Here is a 20,537-nt window from a genome sequence, read left to right as displayed (position 1 = left end):
AGGTATATTAAGCCTTTCGTTGGATACAGAGAGCATACTGATCACACTGCAAGTTCAGGGAGATGTAGATTTATCCAGATCCCCCACAATCCAGTTTTCTCCCCCCTCACTTGCCAATACTATATATAAAACATATATAAAACATGATACATGCATTGGAAAAAGAGCATGGTCTCTACTCAGATAAATCCAAGTTAAAAGCATAATAAACCAAGTAACCTGGTTAACTCAACCTGTCTAAGCCTCAGTTTCCTCCTCTATAGTGCGGGTATGATAACCCCTCCTGCACATGGCATTGTGAGGATTTAATGATATAATGAAGGTAAAAACAGGCGGCACGTTACCTGCACATTTGGGCATTCAATAAATGATGGTAATTGTCATTGTTGGTATTATTATCATATCAAAAAGTGAACAGAGCTAAGGAGTAAAGGTTTGTATATGTTGATAATCACCAACACTTTAACAAAATTATCTATTAGGTTTGGCCTGCCACTTTTTTGGATCACAGGTAATAACCAAAGGGAATGGAACACGTTTTGCTTTTATAATACTTAAAGTATGCACACCCATTGGGTTTATTCTGTTGGATTTTATTTAATAATATATTACCTTCTGTGTAGGAAACACTCCATCAAAAATACCACTGAACGTTTGATAAAGAACTTTTATTTGCGCACAGCGCAATTCATCAGTAATACAATACGCCTGATTCTTTTTTCTTCTTTTTTGCTTTCAGGAAAGGATTAAAAACATTGTAACTCATTCTGTAGAGATCATGTTAATCCTATATTTTTCTTTATTTGCAATGTGATTTTTGGACGCACCCCCGAGAATTTAATAAGGCGAAATGGCTGAGTCACTGCATTTACTTTTCTCGCCAGTCTGTCTGTTGGCGTGTAAGATGTCCGTCCGCTTTGATAGATGATCACAGACCATGCCATCTTGCTATTCCCTTGTAATTCATGTAGCAAAAAGACTGGGTTATAGCTTCAGAATCCAAGCCATCCTTGGAAAGGGGAATCCTTATTCTTGTTAAAGTTGATTTGATTTTATTTTTTAGTTTATTTTGTTAAGTTGATTTTATTTTAAATCAGACATGAGGACCTAATTGCCTAAGAAGAAATTTATGCAGCTAAATTCTAATGTTAATGTCATTTTCTTTATTTTAGTGTATTTTCATACCACAGCTATGGTGCTTACCTGTGTTTAGCTCTTGATTTAATGCTCTGAGTAAATATGCCAGGAATACAGTGATTATATAATTCTGTGGCCTATATGTTCACATGCTTTCCTGTTGCCTCTTAGTTTTATTATGGAAAATAGGAAACTGGCCTTTTCTCGTTTAGATCAATGAACATTTATCGATGGCATGTGGATAGGTTTCAGACTGTGAAGAGTTCATGGAGAATGCTGCTGAATTTAGTAAGAAGATCTCACTATGCTGAGCATTAATGAACTCATTGTAGCCTGGGAATACTGAGATACTTCAACAGGGGGGAATTGGAACAGATCTGTCCAAGACAGACAGTTTGTGGTTTTTTTGTTTGTTTTTGTTTGTTTTTTTTCTGGTAAATGGAAAGAGAGAATGTGGTTATGCACTCTAGGAAGTTCCCTGTAGGAATTTAAAAGTACAGTGAGAATCTTGGGCCAAATGCTCAGTCTGGTTAGAAACCAAAAGACCTTTTGGGTAGGGAGGCGCTTTAGTCAGCACTTCTTACAGAAGACAGGTGCGCTCATAGCACGTATGGGCTGCTGCACTAAAAATAAAGTGTCAGGAGAGGAGATAGAAAGAGCCCAGGTGAGAAAAGACTGGTGACAAAGGAAGAGATAATGTGAGGGAAAAGGTACCATGCTCACTACCGAAAGCATTTCTAGTTGTCTTTCTTTGGAGTTCAGTAATTTAAGTTGTGGGGAGTGGCCACTGGACGTGGGGGTGGGGGTGGGGTATCAGAAAGGGGTGGGGGGCGGAGACAGGAATGGGAGGTAGTCGGCAAAATTAAGGAGATCTATTTAGATAAACTTAATTTGAACTGTCTCTGAGACACCAGATAGGACTTAATTTGTAGATATGGTCCATTATGGTTCCTTTAATAATTTTTTTCTTTTACTTTTTTTTAATAAAGAAAGAAATACATGTGTCTGAAAAAAATGCAGGTAATAATTGAAGTATGTAGAGTGAAAAATGAAATTTCCTCTCTACTGCCACCAGAGGTATCCACTGTTCCCAGTTTGGCGTGTAACCATCTGAAATATAACCACATAATGTATATTCTTTGTCACTCTGTAGAGATCTACCGATCTACCCCTCTGTATACCACCAGCCTCTATCTACCGCTCACCTTGCGATATTCTTCTTCGGAGCACTCATTAGTGTTTGGCATACTAGATGTATATTTTTAACATTTTGCCCTATCTCTCTTCTTCCATTTGCTGATTGTTTCCCATTTTATGTGTTATATACTCAACCCTTTGTGACATGTTTCAGCAGGATCAAGATAGAGCCCACCAAGTGCCAGCCTTTTGTAGTTGTGCATTTCTACTTCTGTAACAATTCAAATTTATGTGCCTCATACTAGTCATATAATGAATTGAATCAGAGTCAAGGTTATATTATTTTTACATTTCATCTCACTTTTCTTATTCAAACACATTTCATCCTGAAAGAGATTCCATATTCTCTTTTTTTATCTCTTATAGAGCATTTGAGGTAGTGTAGACACATCATAGATGGGGCTAGGAAAGGGGCAAAATAGTACAATTATACTCTTAACCTCTGCGGATTGATTCAGATCCAGATAACATTTTTGAGTCCCCGTAATATTCTGGGCATTGTATTTGGTGCATTCACACCCATTGCTTCCTCCAACCCTCCAACAATCATCGAGTCTGTATGCCCATTTTCATAGGGAAAACTGAGGCATAGCATAAATGTAGAACTCCCGCTGTTCTGATGCTGCCTACGTGAAAATGGATGTGGACTCCCCTTCGCGTTATTCACCAGGGTATCTGTATTGTTTCTGTGGGATTCAGGAGAGTGTTTAGCTTTCATTCCAGTTTCCTACAAAGAAAAAATACCATGAACTTTCTTTCTCCTCCCATTCTAGGACTGGGAAAAATGTGAGAATGGTATAGCTGATTCTCTGGAGAAGCTACGGACTTTCAAAAAGAAGCTGTCTCCACCCCTGCCAGATCACCACGAAGAGCTCCATGCAGAGCAAATGCGTTGCAAGGTGAATTACTGGACTGACGTTTTAGCCATCACTTACCTGTGTGCTTCTGCTGTAATGTTGCCTCTGAAAGCCTAATTCTGTCAAACTGCTGTAGCTGTCTACATGTAGATGCACGTTCCTAGGATATTGCGTTAGGGCAGGCAACTCTGGTGAAACTTGGTTGTTGATTTATTGCAGCTGATGAAATTATAGGCTAGTTCGTGGATTATCTTGAGAAAGCAAATGACAATGGAAAACACAGCATTAAAAGACATTTAAAAGCTGGATCAAGGGCAATAAACACAGTCTTTTTAAAGCATCTACACTGGGGAGTTGTTGCAGCAGAATAGTCTAGTTTACGGAAAGAAGAGCGAGGCTTGGCAGCCTGGAAATTCTGCAGACAGTGGCTGTTGGAGGAACACCCTGCCCTCCAGACTCTTCCATAAGGAAAATGGGATCTGTAAGTAGCTGATTTCAGTCAGAGCATGGAGAGACACAGTCATTCAGTTACTCTCAGGGCCCTGACTACCTAAAGAGCAAGGTCAACCTGTCAAGTCACCGTTGGAAACAAATCAGGAGCTGATACAGACCCCTCCCTGCATCGTGAGCTCATGGAGACCAAAATGACCTAGTGGCTGTAGGATTTGTTCTGTCCATGCCCATCTAGTCAACTGAAGTCTTTGGATGGCAGTTCTCTGCTGAACGGATGTGCAGATCTAGTAAAAACTGTCTTTGCAAATGCTTTTTCTCCCCCGAATAATGCATGTCTTTGCATTCCCCAGTCATTTGCAAATTACTGCTCTAGAGTAATGCTGTTTAAAACTTCACACGTACTTAAATGATTTGGATTTTAAGCAGAAGTTCTCTGCTTCACTCTAAGAAGTCATAAGCATTAAAGAAAGGTTGATTTTTTAAAAAGTCTTAAAATCATGAAAAGTCTTAAAATCATGATGTCAGAATTTTCCACCAGTATTAAAATTTAAGGATATTCTTTGAAACTTGAAAGAGGCAGGTTTAGGAAAAATAAGAGATAATATACATTAATTACATCATGGATGGCAAATAAGGAAAATATTACCTTGAGATGTAAATTCAGAAATATGCAAAGATTAAAGCGTTTGTCAGTTTATAAGAAGTGATGAAAGAAAATTTTGATAAACAGAAACGAGCATCAATTGGGCTCCTCCGATGTGCCAGTGATTATGCCAATATTATCTCAGTTGGCATAAACACAAGCTTACAAGTACAATCTGTTATTTCTGTTTTATAGATGTGAAACCTGTGCCTTCTAGAAGTTTAATAATGTCTCAAAGTGAGTCAGTATCAGGGCTGCCTGAATCCAGAGGCTGAATTTTTACTACATGGACTCATCTAACGGAGTCCGTGGGTCTGAAACAGTTGGTTTTTGGTGGTGGTGGTGTTTCTTTTATAATCCTTACATCGTGGGTTATATCTGATGTTTGGGTTAGGGCCTAGAAATTGGAATTAAAAGGGGAAAAATCTTTACATTGGTTTAACAGTTTAATGTCTGCAAATATAAGCAGAAATACTGTATATTTAATCCACCTGGATGGTTTGGTCTTTCAGCCAAATACTGTTACCATGGGACCTCGTCTCCTAAAATACAACAGTTACAAACATACCCTGCTATTAAGTTCAGAGATTAAAAGGATGCATTTTGGTCCAGCTCTCTGCTACTCTTCCCCAAAGCACCCTTTGCAGCAAAACAAAGCAATTACCTGGAAAATTCAGACTAAAATCTTGTTTGTCTAAATTGCCTGAGAAGTTAGCCTCAAACAGTACTGTTAATTGCCTTTGCTTTTGGAAACTTGTCACCTGTGTGAAGAGACAAAAAGATAGGGGAAAAGCCACGTGAAATACTCGATTTATACACAAAATTGGCTGGAATCTAAAAGCATCAACAGCTGGCAAAAGGCAGGTTATACAAATTGCAAAACTGGTCATTGGTTCAAAGCATGCAAAAACCAGCGTCAACTCATCCAAATACTGTTTTATGGATTTGTTCTTAAATCATTCCCCAAAAGGACAGAGTACATAATTTTTTTCAGTAACTTGAAGAAATCTGTGTTCCTAGAGGAAATGTATTTCCGTTATTTTCAATTGAGTAATAATAGCAATGGATCTTTTCAGCAACTGTGTTAAGTCTCTATCACAGACTATAGCAACTTCATAGTGTTTGAAGGTGAAAGTTAACCTAGGCGTTTGTTTTTTTGAAAATATTTTGTTAACATGATCAGTAACTCAGGACAAAAATAAAGGCTGTATCAGCCGTTCATGAAATTGGTTTAAAAGTAAAGAAGATCGTGCAGTGATGAAACTTCAGCTTAGAAAAGATGTGCCAAAACGATCAATTAAATGGCAAATAGATCATAGGAAGATTCTGCAAGCAACCGGGGGTTTTGTCAGTAGAACTTGGCCAAGTATCAGATTACATCAGCGCAAATAAAGTAGATACCAAGTGAGATGTTCAAATAGAATGGGATGGAAAGATCATTGTACCGAGAGGGGATTCCTAATACACCTCAGAAATTGATGATAGATATCCATGGGTATTCACGTTTTGGGGGGGGTTGTTGCTTTTTTCTTTAATCTAGGAGTTGGAAAATGCAGCTGGGAACTGGACAGATGACTTGGCTCAGTTGGCTCTGCTGAAGGACACCCTCTGTGCCTACATCAGCGCCGATGATATCTCCATCCTGAACGAACGCATGGAGCTTCTGCAGAGACAGTGGGAAGAACTGTGCCACCAGGTAGGACGAAGTCTAGACTCTGCGTTAGCTCGGTAAGGTGGAAAACTGGAAGATGGCTTAGAGCATCAAATGGCTTGACCCATGTTTGGACCCATCCCATAACTCAGAGTAGACACAGAGGAAGAACTCTGGTTTTTGTGAGCATATTTCAGATTAAGTCAATTAAATCCTAATATTATATTTGAAATGCATCCAAACTGGATTCTCTTGCTGTCCCTTTCACTGGCCAACAAAACAGTGTAAGAGGAAAACCAGTTTTTTGGTTCACAGATGGGGTCTTGCTAGGTGGATACTGGTGGTCTTTTTCTACTTTAACATGTGAAAAAGCTTTGTTTTATTTGCAACTTCGGCTAAAACTGTGGGGGTGGTTTTGTGTTTGGAATTATCATGGCTTATTGATTTACCAGAGTTGTTTCCTCGTAATTCATGTGTTTGGCATTTTTAGTCATACCTGATTCGTACCTTCTTAATAGCTTAAAAGAGATCCCAGATTGGATTTTGATTTTGAAATGAGAGGGAAAGATTGGCGGAAAGGCAATGAGAAGGCATCCAAAGTAAAGAGGAATGACATAGATCAAAGGCCCACAAGTGAAGAACAGACTCTGACCGAGGGCCTTGAGACCGGACCCTCTGGGAAGCTGGAGTGTGTCTATAGTGTCCCTTCCTTCACCTGACTGCTCTGCTTGGCACATAATAGGCTGTGATGCATGGTTGATATTTGTTAAATGGGTCAGTCACATGAATTATTGTGAATTTCACAAGCTATAGCAGATGCTCCTACAATCAAGTTTACAACAGAGTGGAGAGGAGAATGAGTCCAGAAGAACTTGTACAGTGAAGAAGAAAACTGGTATAAACAAGTTAAAACAATGTATAATGATGTAAGCAAACTAAGGGCAGTTTGGGTTGCCAGGGAATAAAGGAAACGCTTGTTGCTGCTAGCAGATAAATCTCGAGCTGAGTGCAGGGAGATGGGGAGCAGAGGAGACAGATTGGTGTGGAGGGAGCAAGCAGATGGGTTGCATGAGGTCACAGCTTGAATAAAGGTACAGGTGTGGAGTAGACAGAGGACCTGGCTGGGGAGAGGCAAGTGTTGGATGGATGAGGAAGGGGCTTTTGAGAAAGGTCTCGGTGCCTACCCAGTTTCAGGCCAACTGTGCTATGCTAGAGACCTCTTCTCTGCCATCCTCCCCACTTTTTCTGACTTTAGAGGTGCTTATCTTCATGCTTCAGGAAACATTAAGCAAAGTTTAAGAGGCTCAGAGCCTCCTAATTGATTTGACATCAACAAGAAATTTGTTGTTAGGTAAATTTCTCTGTATGTTTAGATTAAAACTGAGATACTTTTCAGACTATGAGCCAAAGAGAAACCCTGGAGCACACTTTGTAAATGTGTGAAGAATTTCCTATAAATATATACCTTTAAAAGGCAGGAATGTAAGAGATGATGTTGAGTTCAAAATTAATTTAGCCATTTTTTATGGAGCTTCATAGTCTTAGTGAACACAATGAGAAACTTACATGGAGTGTAATAATACTAATCACAATAGTATATACCTCTCTGAATTATTCAAGCCCAAATCAATACATTAATATCCAGTAAATTATCATATAATTTTCTAATGTAAGGACTTTATCATGGCATATCATGTAAGTGAAAGATAATTTGGTGGGTACAAATAATGGAAAATGATCATATTCAATTACTTTTATGAGCCTTATTCATTTGTTTTTCCTAAGATTGAGAAAACTCCATCACTACTTGCTGACTCAACACTTTTCAGTGTATCAGTGAAGTTAATTTTACTGTATCTGTTTCTCTGGCTGATTGATGTCTACAGAGCCTTCAGAGAGATAACACTTGAGATATTGGCTTCCATTCCTTTTCCAAACCTGCCATGAACTGCCCTACCCCAAGATCTTGCTCAGATCATTCTTCCTGACTAGACTGACCATTCCTTCTCTTCTAATTTTAACCTTTTTTCAAACTCCATAACCCCTGTGATGCCATTGTTTGAGATCCTCAGACGTCAGTATTTTTCTATTCCTCTGAACTCCCATTTCTGTTTTGTCCAAACCATCATGTGACAGTGAGCTGTTCCTCTCTTCTTCCTTTCTTTCTTTCTTTCTTTCTTTCTTTCTTTCTTTCTTTCTTTCTTTTTCTTCTTCTTCTTCTTCTTCTTCTTCTTCTTCTTCTTCTTAATGTTTGTGGCTTTATTTCAAGACTATGAGGCCCTTGGGTCACCTGAGTGGCTCAGTCAATTAAACGTCTGACTTCAGCTCAAGTCATGATCTCACAGTTCATGAGTTCAAGCCCCATGTTGGGATCTGTGCTGACAGCTCAGAGCCTGGAGCCTGCTTCAGGTTCTGTGTCTCCCTCTCTCTCTGTTCTTCCCCCGCTCATTCTCTGTCTCTCAAAAATAAATAAACATTAAAAAATTTTTTAAAAAAAGACTATGAGACCCTTAAGAATTAAGACCATTTCTTTTTATCTCCAGTGCCTAGAACAGCTAAGTGTTCATAGGTACTATTAATTAAGACAAGACTTCAGGGTATTTGTTTTATGTCATAATTCTTATGTTCTTCTAAATGTAAAATAATGGCAAGGTCTCTGAATATTTTGAAAGTTAAGAAGATTATGATTGTGCAATATTTTTTGATTTAGGAAAACTGGTACTGGGTAAAAATGCTATGAGACACAAAGGGCATAAGCTTCTAGTTATGAGATGAATGAGTTCTGGGGCTCTAACGTACAGCACGGTAACTATAGTTAACAAGACTGTATTATATACGTGAAAGCTGCTAAGAGAATAGATTTTTTAATTTATTAATTAATCAATTTAAAATTTTATTTATTTTTTAAAGTTTATTTTGAGAGGGAGCACATGCGCACACTTGAGTGGGGGAAGGGCACACAGAGAGGGAGAGAGAAGCCCAAACCAGCCAGTGTTATCAACGCGGAGCCGGAAGAGGGATTTGAGATCATGAGATCATGACCTGAGCTGAAACCAAGAGTCAGGAGCTTAACCGACTGAGCCACCCAGGTGCCCCAAATTTTTATTTATTTTTCAAAATCCAATATCCGTAGCATACAATGTTATATTAGCTTCAGGTATGCATATAGTGATTCAACACATTACTCAGTGCTTGTCAACATAAGTGTACCTTTAATCCCCTTCACCTATTTCACCCATCCCCTACCTGCCTCCCCTCTAGCAGCCACCAGTGTGTTCTCTATATTTCAGAGTCTTTTGTTTGTTTGTCTCCTTTTTAATTTGTTCATTTGTTTTGTTTCTTAAATTCCATGAGTGAAATCATATGGCGTCTTTCTCTGACTTATTTCACATAGTAGTACAGCCTCTAGATCTATCCATGTTGTTGCAAACGTCAAGATTTCATTCTTTCTTATGGCTGAGTAATACCTTGAATGCTCTGACAGCATACACAAAAATAGGAATCATGTGAGATGATGGATGTGTTAAGTAATCTTGAGGTAATCGTTTCGCCGTGTCAACGTATATCACAGCACCACATTGAACACCTTAAACTTACACACTGTTGTAATTCAATTCTATCTCAATAAAGCTGAAAAAAGAGAAAAGGGGACAAAAATTTATATGTTTACAATTGCTCACCAGACTTAGATATATCTAGGCAATAGTCTGTTTGGAAATACAGTTTGAAGCTGCTGTTATCATATAATGTGCCCTGAAGAGATGAATACCTTGCACCTGTGAGTGGACTAAGTCAAAAAAGAGGAAGCAGATTGACTACATTGTGTTTCTAGAAACTTTCTAAATTGAATGTCTTCAGGCATGAAGGTAAAGCATACTGATCTGACGTTACTTCAATCTAAAAAGAATTCGTTAAACCAGTGAGATTTTAGGCATGGGTAGTCATACAGAGGTGTCAGGATGTAACTGTAAGTAGGAATATAAATTAGTTACTAGTCCTTGAGTGAGTTTCCGGAGTACTTCTGTCAAGTATGAAACCACAAAAGGAAATGAGCTTGGGGCTGTGTCTCATTTTAAAAGTTAAAAACTTCAGCTAAACATGGCATTATCCCACCGTTAAAGAGCAAGTCGTGTGTCCATATTCCAATGGAAGCAGTTGATGAGAAGGCAGGAGTGATTGGGGCTGCCGGTGAGAGTGAGGAAGACACACTGTAAGTAAATGTTTCAGGGGAGGGTCGATAGTACAAAAGTAAACTGTTTATAAACCGACTCCCCAAATGGTCTGTTGTGCCCGTGTACAGCCTTAGCTTATCTTTGTCCTGATTCCTGTTTTGGTTCGTAGATCTGTGTGTAATTCTAGTTGAGACATAAATATATCACCATTGTAATTGCTTGGTGTTTTTCAAATTGTCATGGTAAAAATATTTGAAGTAGAAAAGGAGGTATTTCCTGTTCAGCTGCCTCAGGCTCTGGAGGTTTTAGCTGGTTCTTGCCAGCTGTTGGCAATGCAGTGTGTGTGTATACCCTTGAGAAAACATAAATATGTGCTAAGCTGATCAAGAATTCGAGGGTTTCGGCTGAACCCAAAGAAAGAGAGGGTAACGCTCACTTATCATATAGCCTGAATATCAGTTTTACAAACCAAAAGGACAATGCCGTCTCCATCTTGAATGTAAGTCTTTTGAAACGCTTTTGGTGGCACTTTGCAACCACTGCTTGTGGTCTACCTGTTTCTTTCCTCTGTTGCTTTAGCATAATAAGCAAATGAAAGCAGTGCTTTCATGGTGTGTAAGAAACCCGAGAGCTTCTTAGTGGAGTTATTGAATACATGGGGGTCAAGGAGAAAAAAAATACTAAAAATTCAAATGATACCCTGTAGTAGTAGCAGCAGCAGTCGTATATTAAAGGCCGGCTTTTGTTAGATCGTTAGTATGTACCAGTGGCCTTCTTAAATTGTTTTCTTGTTCGTATTCTATTATGAGCCTTCTGTATTCCAGGACACCTATCAATGCTTGGCACATAGTAGACACTTGTTTACTGCAAACAATAAACATTTGCTTAATGAAATTTGGAACAGATGAAAATTCATTTATAATGAAGGAAGTGAGGCTTAGAGATGACAAGTGACCTTGCCCTGGTCATATCCTTAGTAAGTGATAGAGACTGGTTTTTTGAATCTCAGCTGCCTCTGGATATTTGATCGTAATGTTATATTGCAGCCTGTATCAAAGACTCCAGCTTTGCTGGCTCTATCTCACACGGACTATAAGCAACTGCCTCAACTTTGTCTAACCTTCTCTTTTCTTATCTTTGGAATGGGGATAATAAAACCTACCTCTCAAAATCGTCTGGGATGTGGTGATCTTCCTTGCAGATGTTGAGAAAAGCCCTGGAATTCATCCTTGCTCGTGGCCAAGATTTGGGGGAAAAGAAAAGGAGGAGCTACACGTAGCAAGACCTATTAATCTTAAGTCTGAAGGGCAGGGGTTTTTGCCCTTTTCTTAGAAAACAGTTGCTTTTGGAGGTCCCAATTACAAAAATACAGTTTCCGTTTGGACATCACTTAAAACAGAATTTGAATGACCAGCCACACTCTTGACTCTGATGCTCTGTGAATGAGACGGAAAAGTTCTTCACCAGAAAATTCCAAATCTTAGCATTCCAGCAGAAGATCGGAATACACTCTGCTGTCAGAGTTTGAGAGGGAAGGGATGCTGGAAGGATCATGCGCTTAGCTGAATTTTAGCTCCAAAAATTTTTAACCCGCCTTTTCTTAGCCTTTTCCATTCCTGCCCGTGAATTTACCCTAAGTAAATGCATTTCTCTTTGGCTGTTCTGTATTTTTCTGCCTCAAAGAAAACAATGATAAACTGACTTGTACTATTGGGGAAACACTCAAGGGATTCATCAGTGTCACCCTACCCAGAGAAACTTTTGTTTTAAAAGCTCATAATTAATTCAAAAGACTGAATTTGTGAAGACTGACATTTCAGAAACTATGTGAGGTTATGGGGCCCACTTTCTAAGCAGTTCACTCTGACTAGGCCCAGCCCTAGCATAGGGAACCTGGTCTGAAAGCCTAATTGTTTTCTTAGGTGTAGAATCATAGACATTTTGGGTTTTGTGGGACCTTGACTCATTAACAGAGCCAACTACAGGCAGAATTGCTAACTAGGAAGTATATAGCACCTTAAAAACTATTTTTATTTTGATTTTTTAAAAGGAAATTGGGGTGAAGTGTATCACAAAGTGAAATGGGTTGATGGATAAGGAATATATGTATTAAAGCAAAATGGAGCAAAATGTTAACAATTTGGGAGTTAACAATAGGGAACATGTTATGAGTGCTTGCCATTACAACTCTTTCCACTTTTCTGTATGCCTCATGTTTTTCATAATAAAATGTTAGTGAAAAAAAAGAAAATTGAGAGGTAGGTGCTTAATGTAATGGGATGACTGATAGAATGTCGAGCGTTATCAGCATGAGTGCGTAGAACATCCATAAAGAAGGATCATCTCATTGCCACTCAAATCACATGATATTTTGGTAACAGGTAGTTTAGCCAACTAAAAATATTCCTTACGATCTTAACCAGCCCTGCAAAAACAAGACTATTATGATGTCAGAAAATTTTTAAGTTCTGGAAGGGATCACTCTAGACCCACAGATAAGGAACGGGCCCCTTGTGTTTCTAACGCAGAAAGGGCTGTTACAACAGCCCCATTCAAAAATGGACAAAGGATTTGACTAAATAGTTCCCTAAAGAAGATACACAAATGGCCAAGAAATGTGAAGAGATGCTCAACGTCATTAGCCATCAGAGAAACGCAGATCCACGTCACAGTGAGATACCACTGCACGTCCACTAGGATGACCAAAGTCAAAAGGCAGATAATAACAGGTGTCTGTGAGGATGTAGAGAAATGAGCCCCCTGTTGCTGGTGGGAACGTACGCTGGCACAGCCACTTAGGCAGGCAATCTGTAGCGCCACCGTGCAAGCTGGCAATTCCACTCCTAGGTATATACCCCTAAGGCCACTAAACATGTGTCCCCACACACACTTGGACACAAGTGTACAACAGCACTATTACAGTAGCCAAGAAGCAGAAACAACCCAAACATCCATCAGCAGTTGAGTTGGTAAATAAAACGTTGTCTATCCACACGACAGAATATCTTCAGTAACTAAAAGGAATGAAGCACTGACCCATGGTACAACATAGATGAACTTTAGAAACATGCTAAGCAAAATTGTATGGTACGTGAGTTAAATCTCAATAACGCCGTAATGCAAAAGAAATAGAGAAGGAAAAGACACAAAGGTTAATAAATAAGACAGAAAGCAGGAGGGAAGTAAGAGAACTTGTCCAAAGTAAAAGGATTGGTATAGAGCTGAGCCACAAGGGATCCGTCCTCCACTTCTGACCTCTTGCCACTGTGTCGTCTGTTCCAATCTCTCCAGATACCTGAGATTCAGTTCTTGCTTCCTTTTTTCTTTCCTCCCTTCTTTTCTTCCATTTCCCTTTTCTTCCTTATTCTTTCCTTTCCTTTTCCCTTCTTTTATCCTTTCCATTTTTCTCCTTTCCTTCCTTCATCTCCTATCCTTTCCTCTCTTTCTTCTTTCTACTTTCTCTTTCAATAAAAGTACACTAATGATGGTGTAGAATCTCTACAGGGAACCAATCACAGTGTGGGGCTGGGTTGTTCAGAACCTTTAATGAGTGAATGTGCATGCGTCTAACTCTTCAGGAGGCAAGTACAGGGTTGGATCCCCACCCTCCCCCCTCCCCTGGCATTTAGCAGTGGGGTCCTTGTTGTGAAAAGTGAACACTTGCTGGGGATTCCCTCCTGGCACCGTGTCCCAGGGAACAGTGATAAAGAGATGCACAGCTAGCGCTTATTCCAGTCCACCCAACTGACTTTATTGGCTTTTTCCCTCAGGGTACAAGTTCTGCTCTCATTATCCCTTTACATTTTCTCCCATTGAAACTTTTCAGCTCTCCTTAAGGCGGCAGCAAGTGAGTGAGAGATTGAATGAATGGGCTGTCTTCAGTGAAAAGAACAAGGAGCTTTGCGAATGGCTGACCCAGATGGAAAGCAAAGTTTCTCAAAATGGAGACATTCTCATTGAAGAAATGATAGAGAAACTCAAGAAGGTACAGGATGCATGGCTACATGTTTTCACTCTTCGTGACGCTTAGGCATACTTTTAATAGGTATAAAAAGATGGTCCTACTCATTATGAAATTACTTTCCTGTAAAAGGAGCACTATATTTTAAACGTTTGATCTTTTTAATATGAAATAAACTTGCATGGAAAGGCCTCTTTTACATACAAAATATATGGATGTGATGAAGTTAATTATCTGCTGGTAGACAAATGTTCAGTATTTTTTGGCTTTAGCTACCTGTTCAGAAGGAATCATTTATGTATATTGCTTTTGTGGTTTTGTTTTTGTTTTTAAAGAGGTAAAATCACTTGAGAGAAACCAAAAGAAAAAATTCTTAGGATTAGTTAAACTGGCATTTTCTCTACAAAACATAATTCATAGACAGTTACAAGAATGAAGACTTCCTGAGAATTTTGCTTCATATTATTTTCAAGTTGTGTATAACTCGCATTATTTTATACATTCATGTGACGTGGATGTTTTTCATGTCAGTGTAGGCTGATCGAATTTACTAGCATTGAAAAATGTTTTTGATGAGATCGGTGGTGCCTTTACATTGTTTTTGGACAATGATTCATTTTTACTTTAGTTTATGTTCCTTGTTAGCACATATCACTGCCAGCTTTACGGTGTACTTTCCCTACGTACTTGTTTCTTATCCCTGTTCAATGGAAGCCCCACTGGATTATAAGCTTTGCTGGAAGTGTCTTTGTCTATTTTGTTCATTGCTGCATCTCCTGACCCTGAGCAATGCCTGCCTTCTCATAAGTCCTCAGTCACTATTGAATAAGTGAATTATAGCCTCGTTTGTCCTAAAATAAATGTAAATAGTAGGAAAAGATATCTTTATGCATGCATACACATAAAGAGAAAAAAAACTCTAATGTGTCAGCATGCGATATTAATAACCTTATAGGCCTCCACTTAAGATACAAAATTCTGGGGGCTCCTGGGTGGCTCAGTCGGTCAAGTGTCCGACTTCAGCTCAGGTCATGATCTCACGGTTCGTGGGTTCGAGCCTCGTGTCAGGCTCTGTGCTGACAGCTCAGAGCCTGGAGCCTGCTTCGGATTCTGTGTCTCCCTCTCTGCCCCTCCCTTGCTCTCTCTTCTCTCTCTTTCTCTTTCTCTCTCTCCAAAATAAATAAACATTAAAAATTGAAATATATACATATATATATAATTCTAGCAATAAACATTTGTATATTTGATATTGTAAACCTTTAAAATGTGGACTAAGATAATACAGATTTCATTTTACTATCTGCCCATACCTTTGCCCCTTGATAGTTTCTGGATACCAGACAATGCTCTACTAGACATGATTAATGTCCTATAGGTATTATGGTGAAGTTTGCTCTAGAAGAAATTTTGGTTAAGTGTGTATCTCTACTCTCATTGATTTTCTTCATGAAATTTAAGGTGGCGTATTTTGGGGGTGTGGAAAAAAACTATCTCTTGAACAAAATACAACCACAATTTAAAATTTAGAAAAACGTTAGTTTTTCACATAATTTTGTTATACTATCTGGCACAATGTCAGAAATAATCTTTAAAATATTAACTATACTATTCTTATATAAAATGAGTTAAGGGATATAAAAAGAAGTCTTTATGAGCTTTCCTCTTGTGGTGTCAGTGCATCTAGTGTTTTGGTCATAGAATCCCACTGTATTGAAGTAACATAAAATGGAGGACAGGTGCGTTGGGGTTGCTGGGCCTAAAGAGAGCACTCAACACTGAGATAGAATAAAATTGCACTGGCTTCCCCCATTTCTTTGGAGTCTTCTTGCTTCAGTAACTGACTTGAGGGGATAACCTTATTGCCACACTAACTTTAGATCAAGAGAAAGTTAAAATATCCGTGGCCCTATAGTACCTATCTTTGTGTATTATTTTCCTGAGATAGTATTTGCTGCATGACAGGAGTTTAGCCCAAAACTGAAAAAGGTGATTCTAAAGATTGGCTCATGTCACTGTGGCACGAGTGAGAGGATCATTGGTCAGGCAGCGAGAGTTGGAGAGGACAGGAGATGTCCATTCATCGTCACTTTAACCATACCATTCAGTGGACTTTCTCTTGCATATGGAGCCAGTGTTTCCTTATCCAAAACAATTTTTTAAGAGGAGTGAGTGCAGAAACTGGGTGACTGAAGAAGGTTGGAGACCCACTGATCCTCTAAGACTAATGGTTATCATTCTTGTGAGTTAATTTGCCATGATTTATGTGTTGTAAAGTATTGACATGATATAGAGGATAGCTCTATGAAATGAACGTATTAATTCTTAAAATAATCTGCACAAATAATTGACAGAAACACATATATGCTTTTACATATATATACATATATGTCAGTTGCACATATATAATTGCGCAGACACACACACACACACACACACACACACACACACACACACATCTTCTAAGCATCTTAGCAACTATTTGTATGAGGATTGATTCTAAATATAACACCAGGTTGGTGATTACAACAATAAGATATAATTTCCCGGCATTCAAATGTTACAAGTTTTGTCTTTTATATCTATGTATATACTGTTAACTGCTTTTTAAATGCCCATTTTATGTACAAAAAAAAAGCATCTCCATCCTCTTTAAGACCATCTCTATGAAAATTCAATCGAGAGTCTATGTACATACTGAAAATAATAGCTACCATTAATTCTTGTGTACATGGACTGATAATCACACAGTATTCTTCCTGCCCAAACTATTTCCAAGCAGTGGAAAACTGTAATTATCACGTTTCTAGTAGAGCCAGGCTGAATGCATTAAGACAATGATTTCTGACCTCTGTGATTGCTATTTATTATGCAGGATTATCAAGAGGAAATTGCTGTTGCCCAAGAGAACAAAATACAGCTCCAGCAAATGGGAGAACGACTTGCTCGAGCCAGCCATGAAAGCAAAGCCTCTGAGATTGAATACAAGCTTGGAAAGGTCAACGACCGGTGGCAGCATCTCCTGGATCTCATGGCAGCCAGGTACAAAGGATTCTGGTCAATAGGACACGTGTATGCAGAATTTTAAAGCATTTGGTCCACCTTTCATTACAGTGAATCTTCCTCTGTGTTCTTTCTCCCCACCGTTTTTAGGCTTTTCTCATAAATGTCACTTTCATGAACTTTGAAATTCTCCTTCGTATGTAATAAATTCAGTGGTGTTGCCACTTAGCTTAAAGTCATATCAAAACAAAACCCATTCTCAAAAGGAAGATTCTGTATTTCAGAGCTTCATGGGTATTTAACCTTCTATGAGGAAGGAAGTAGAACTGCTGGCTAGTATCCATGGAGGGTATTTTTGTCTGCAATAGGAAAAAAAGTTATATATATATATATATATATATATATATATATATATATATGTGTGTGTGTGTGTATATTTATATATGTACATATGTGTGTAAATATTTATATTTGTATAAATTTATATTTATATAAATTATATATTTATATGTGTACACATATACTTATATATATGTATGTATACTTATATACATGTATATATACACATATATATATACATATATACGCTTATATATGCTTATATATGTGTACTTATATATGCTTATATACACACACACACATTCCTACTATATTTCCAATTAGCAAAATGTGGCAATAAAGCTAATTATTACCACTCTGCTTAGCTGTAGAAATAATCTGCTGCATTATTATAATATTGTGTAAGGTTTAATAACTAAGTGTCTGCCTTGTATCTGGGAGGAATATTCAGTTGCTGCTGGAGAAGGGCAGGGTGAAGAAAAGAGATAAAAGTAAAGAAATTAAAATATATAAGGGTCTTTATTAATAATATAAAAGTCTGATATAATTAATGAGGCACTGGGCTATTTGTTACAAAGGGAATGACTAAAGTAAATGCTTTATTTGAGGTGAACTTGGCTTCATGTTGGATGTAGGTTCCATGAGGGCAGGCATCTCTGACCATTCTATCCACTGTATGTCATGACCAAGAACAGTGCCTCAATTTGGGCTCAATAAATATTTTAATGAACGAGTACTTGAATATTTGAATGGGTATTATTTTTTATGGCAGTTAGGAGGAGATTTAGAATATTACAAATGCTTCTGATTCACAGCCATTTCGGATGTAACCAACAATACACTTTTTAAAATCTGGGTTCTTTTCCTTAGCCATGCTGCATGAATTTAGACCTGAAATAGTGCCTTTTGAATACTGTGTGCCCACAAAAATTGCATATGGTCATGGCAATTCCATATGTTGATTGTGGAAATAACTAGCATATTTTTTTCCACAGAGGGAGTTATCCAAGAGAAGCTAATTTACAAAGATGAGATTATAATTTATGCTAGCAACAATGAAACAAAAATGGAATCAATGTTTATCAGTTTTCAAAATGTTTAACAACAGCACTGTGATGGCTAACATTTATTGAACCCTTAATTTGTGCCAGCGACCATGCTATAGGCTTCATACATGTCTTCTCATGTTTTGTTCACCGTACCCTTTGAGCTGGGCATTATTATTGTACCCATTTTCCTGATACAGGGGCTGAGGCTCAAGCTTGTCCATGGCCCCTCACATGCTAAGTGGCCTAGCCTGCACTCTCTGATTCTACAGCCCATGCTCTGGAGACTATATTATGCTGTCTGCCAAACTTATGACTTCCTTGTCCCTGCTCTAAAGAATGCAATTACAAGGAAATTAGATTCTGTTATTTATTTCAACAATCTAGTTTCCCAATCCTTTGTAAAGTGCTGACATCAGCTCTGAGACATTTTGAGGCTACAAAGACAGAGGTTCCTTTCCTTGAGAAGTTCATGGTGGGCAGAGAGACATGCAAAAAGAAATCAAGTAAAGTGATGAGCTAAATGCCCGGGTAAAGGTACTACAAAGAAATGGAAATGTACGGTTCAGCTCACCTACTCCAAGTATTCCAGCGTATGTAGGTTTTAGAACCCCACTGCTATGTTTAGCCTCACTTCTCAGTCCGTGATAACCAAATCTTATTTCAGAAGGACAAACTGAAGCTCTTTATTCTATAAATACCCTTCTTAGGGAAGCCGCCCAGTTGGTAAACATCCCTGGATTTTTTTGGTCAGATTATGACTCATGGGTTAGCTTACATTGCCATGTAATCCAGTTAAACTAGTTAATGTTCTTTTCTAATCTTTAGTGGCTCAGTGGTATGGAATATGGGGGATACACTATGTTAAAGATGTTTTAGATGAAATCTAAGTTAATCATAAGCAGCTAGTTTAGTGTATGAACTAAATTTACATTACATCAAATGAGGTAGGTGATTTCTCCTCAAAGTCATGTTTATGTATAACTTTTCTGTTGTTCAAGTGAGGAGTTTCTAGGTGTTATTTATTTTTCCAAAGACACACTAGTAAACTTGAATCAATCAAATATTTATAAAATATACATGCTTTATACTACAGTCACTAAAACACTCATATGTTTCTACGGCTGTAGAGTCTTACCACACACAGATGCAGTTCCTACAGGAGATTCTGTCGATACGCTGTCCATTTCTTTTTGCCTTCTTCTGACGTGTACCAGCTGATGTGCTCACCATTCATTTGCTCTAGAGTTTAGTGCCACACTGGATTCATAGTCTCCTTGAAGCCTCTCCTAAATGACACTTGGCCGTCACATTTACTTTCCATTTCCTTGTTTATCAGAGCCTCGGGAGTACACAGACCAGCTGACCGTTCCCCACACCCATCTTCAACTATGACCTACCCGCTCAAATATCAAGTTTCTATGGTTCAGTCTCATTCACCACTCTTCCCTCTTCCAACTTTGTTTTCCTTCCACACTGATTCATTAATGCAGAACACAACTTAGTTGAGCCTTTTGATATTTCTGTGCTGTTTTGGTGTTCTTGTGGGAATGGAGAGGTTATTTCTGAAGATTATATTTTCAGGTGCATAGCTTTCCTGCTAACAGAAACAGGAAAAAGAAAAGAAAGAAGATGCACTGCTAATAAACCTGTTGCATGCAAATAGAATGTATAACTTTGAGTCAACTTCCTATCACTAGTGGATTAGCTTAAACCATTCTGTCTAACACAAAATAAATGTGTTTTGCATTGAATTTTTAAACTGTCACTAAGAGTTGTCAGCTTTTTAGGGCAACAAAATTTGCTTAGTTATTTTTAGGTCTTAAGGGATAATGCTCTAGTATCCTGACCATAGTTTCTAGACCTGCTCAGTTTAATGTAGCAGACACTAGCGACCCGTGGGTCTTTAAGTTAACTTAAATGGGATATAATCAAGCTATGGTTTAATTGTAATTATAGTCAGTTGTGCTAGTCATATTTCCAAGGCCCATTTGCCATATGAAGATAATGGCTACCTTATTGGGAATTGCAGATACAGAACATTTTCTTCATCCCAGAAAGTTCAGTTGCTCAACACCAGC

General features: G+C 38.3%; 1 protein-coding gene and 1 long non-coding RNA gene across 19 annotated transcripts in view; one reads left to right on the top strand and one right to left on the bottom strand.

The window, feature by feature from the left end:
* Nucleotides 1-20,537, top strand: part of SYNE1 (spectrin repeat containing nuclear envelope protein 1) — a 472,738-nt gene that overhangs the window by 395,758 nt on the left and 56,443 nt on the right. For 17 of the 18 annotated variants that reach the window (XM_047860298.1, XM_047860302.1, XM_047860305.1 and 14 more), the window contains 4 exons: nt 3,108-3,233; nt 5,828-5,983; nt 13,937-14,095; nt 16,944-17,110. In XM_047860298.1, the coding sequence (XP_047716254.1) occupies nt 3,108-3,233; nt 5,828-5,983; nt 13,937-14,095; nt 16,944-17,110 (608 nt within the window). Of the gene's footprint in view, nt 1-3,107; nt 3,234-5,827; nt 5,984-9,478; nt 10,149-13,936; nt 14,096-16,943; nt 17,111-20,537 lie in introns of those variants that run through there. The other variant, XM_047860315.1, reaches the window with a different exon arrangement.
* Nucleotides 2,320-19,949, bottom strand: LOC125166386 (uncharacterized). The gene is made up of 4 exons (XR_007152446.1): nt 19,595-19,949; nt 4,952-5,048; nt 3,270-3,442; nt 2,320-3,061 (listed from the first exon to the last, which is right to left on the bottom strand). It is a non-coding gene; the product is annotated as an uncharacterized LOC125166386 (long non-coding RNA).

The sequence above is a fragment of the Prionailurus viverrinus genome, chromosome B2 (genome assembly GCF_022837055.1).
Source record: "Prionailurus viverrinus isolate Anna chromosome B2, UM_Priviv_1.0, whole genome shotgun sequence".
Taxonomy (NCBI): Eukaryota; Metazoa; Chordata; class Mammalia; order Carnivora; family Felidae; genus Prionailurus; species Prionailurus viverrinus.
Note: the sequence above shows the minus strand (reverse complement) of the source record. Positions and strands in the feature narration are given on the sequence as shown.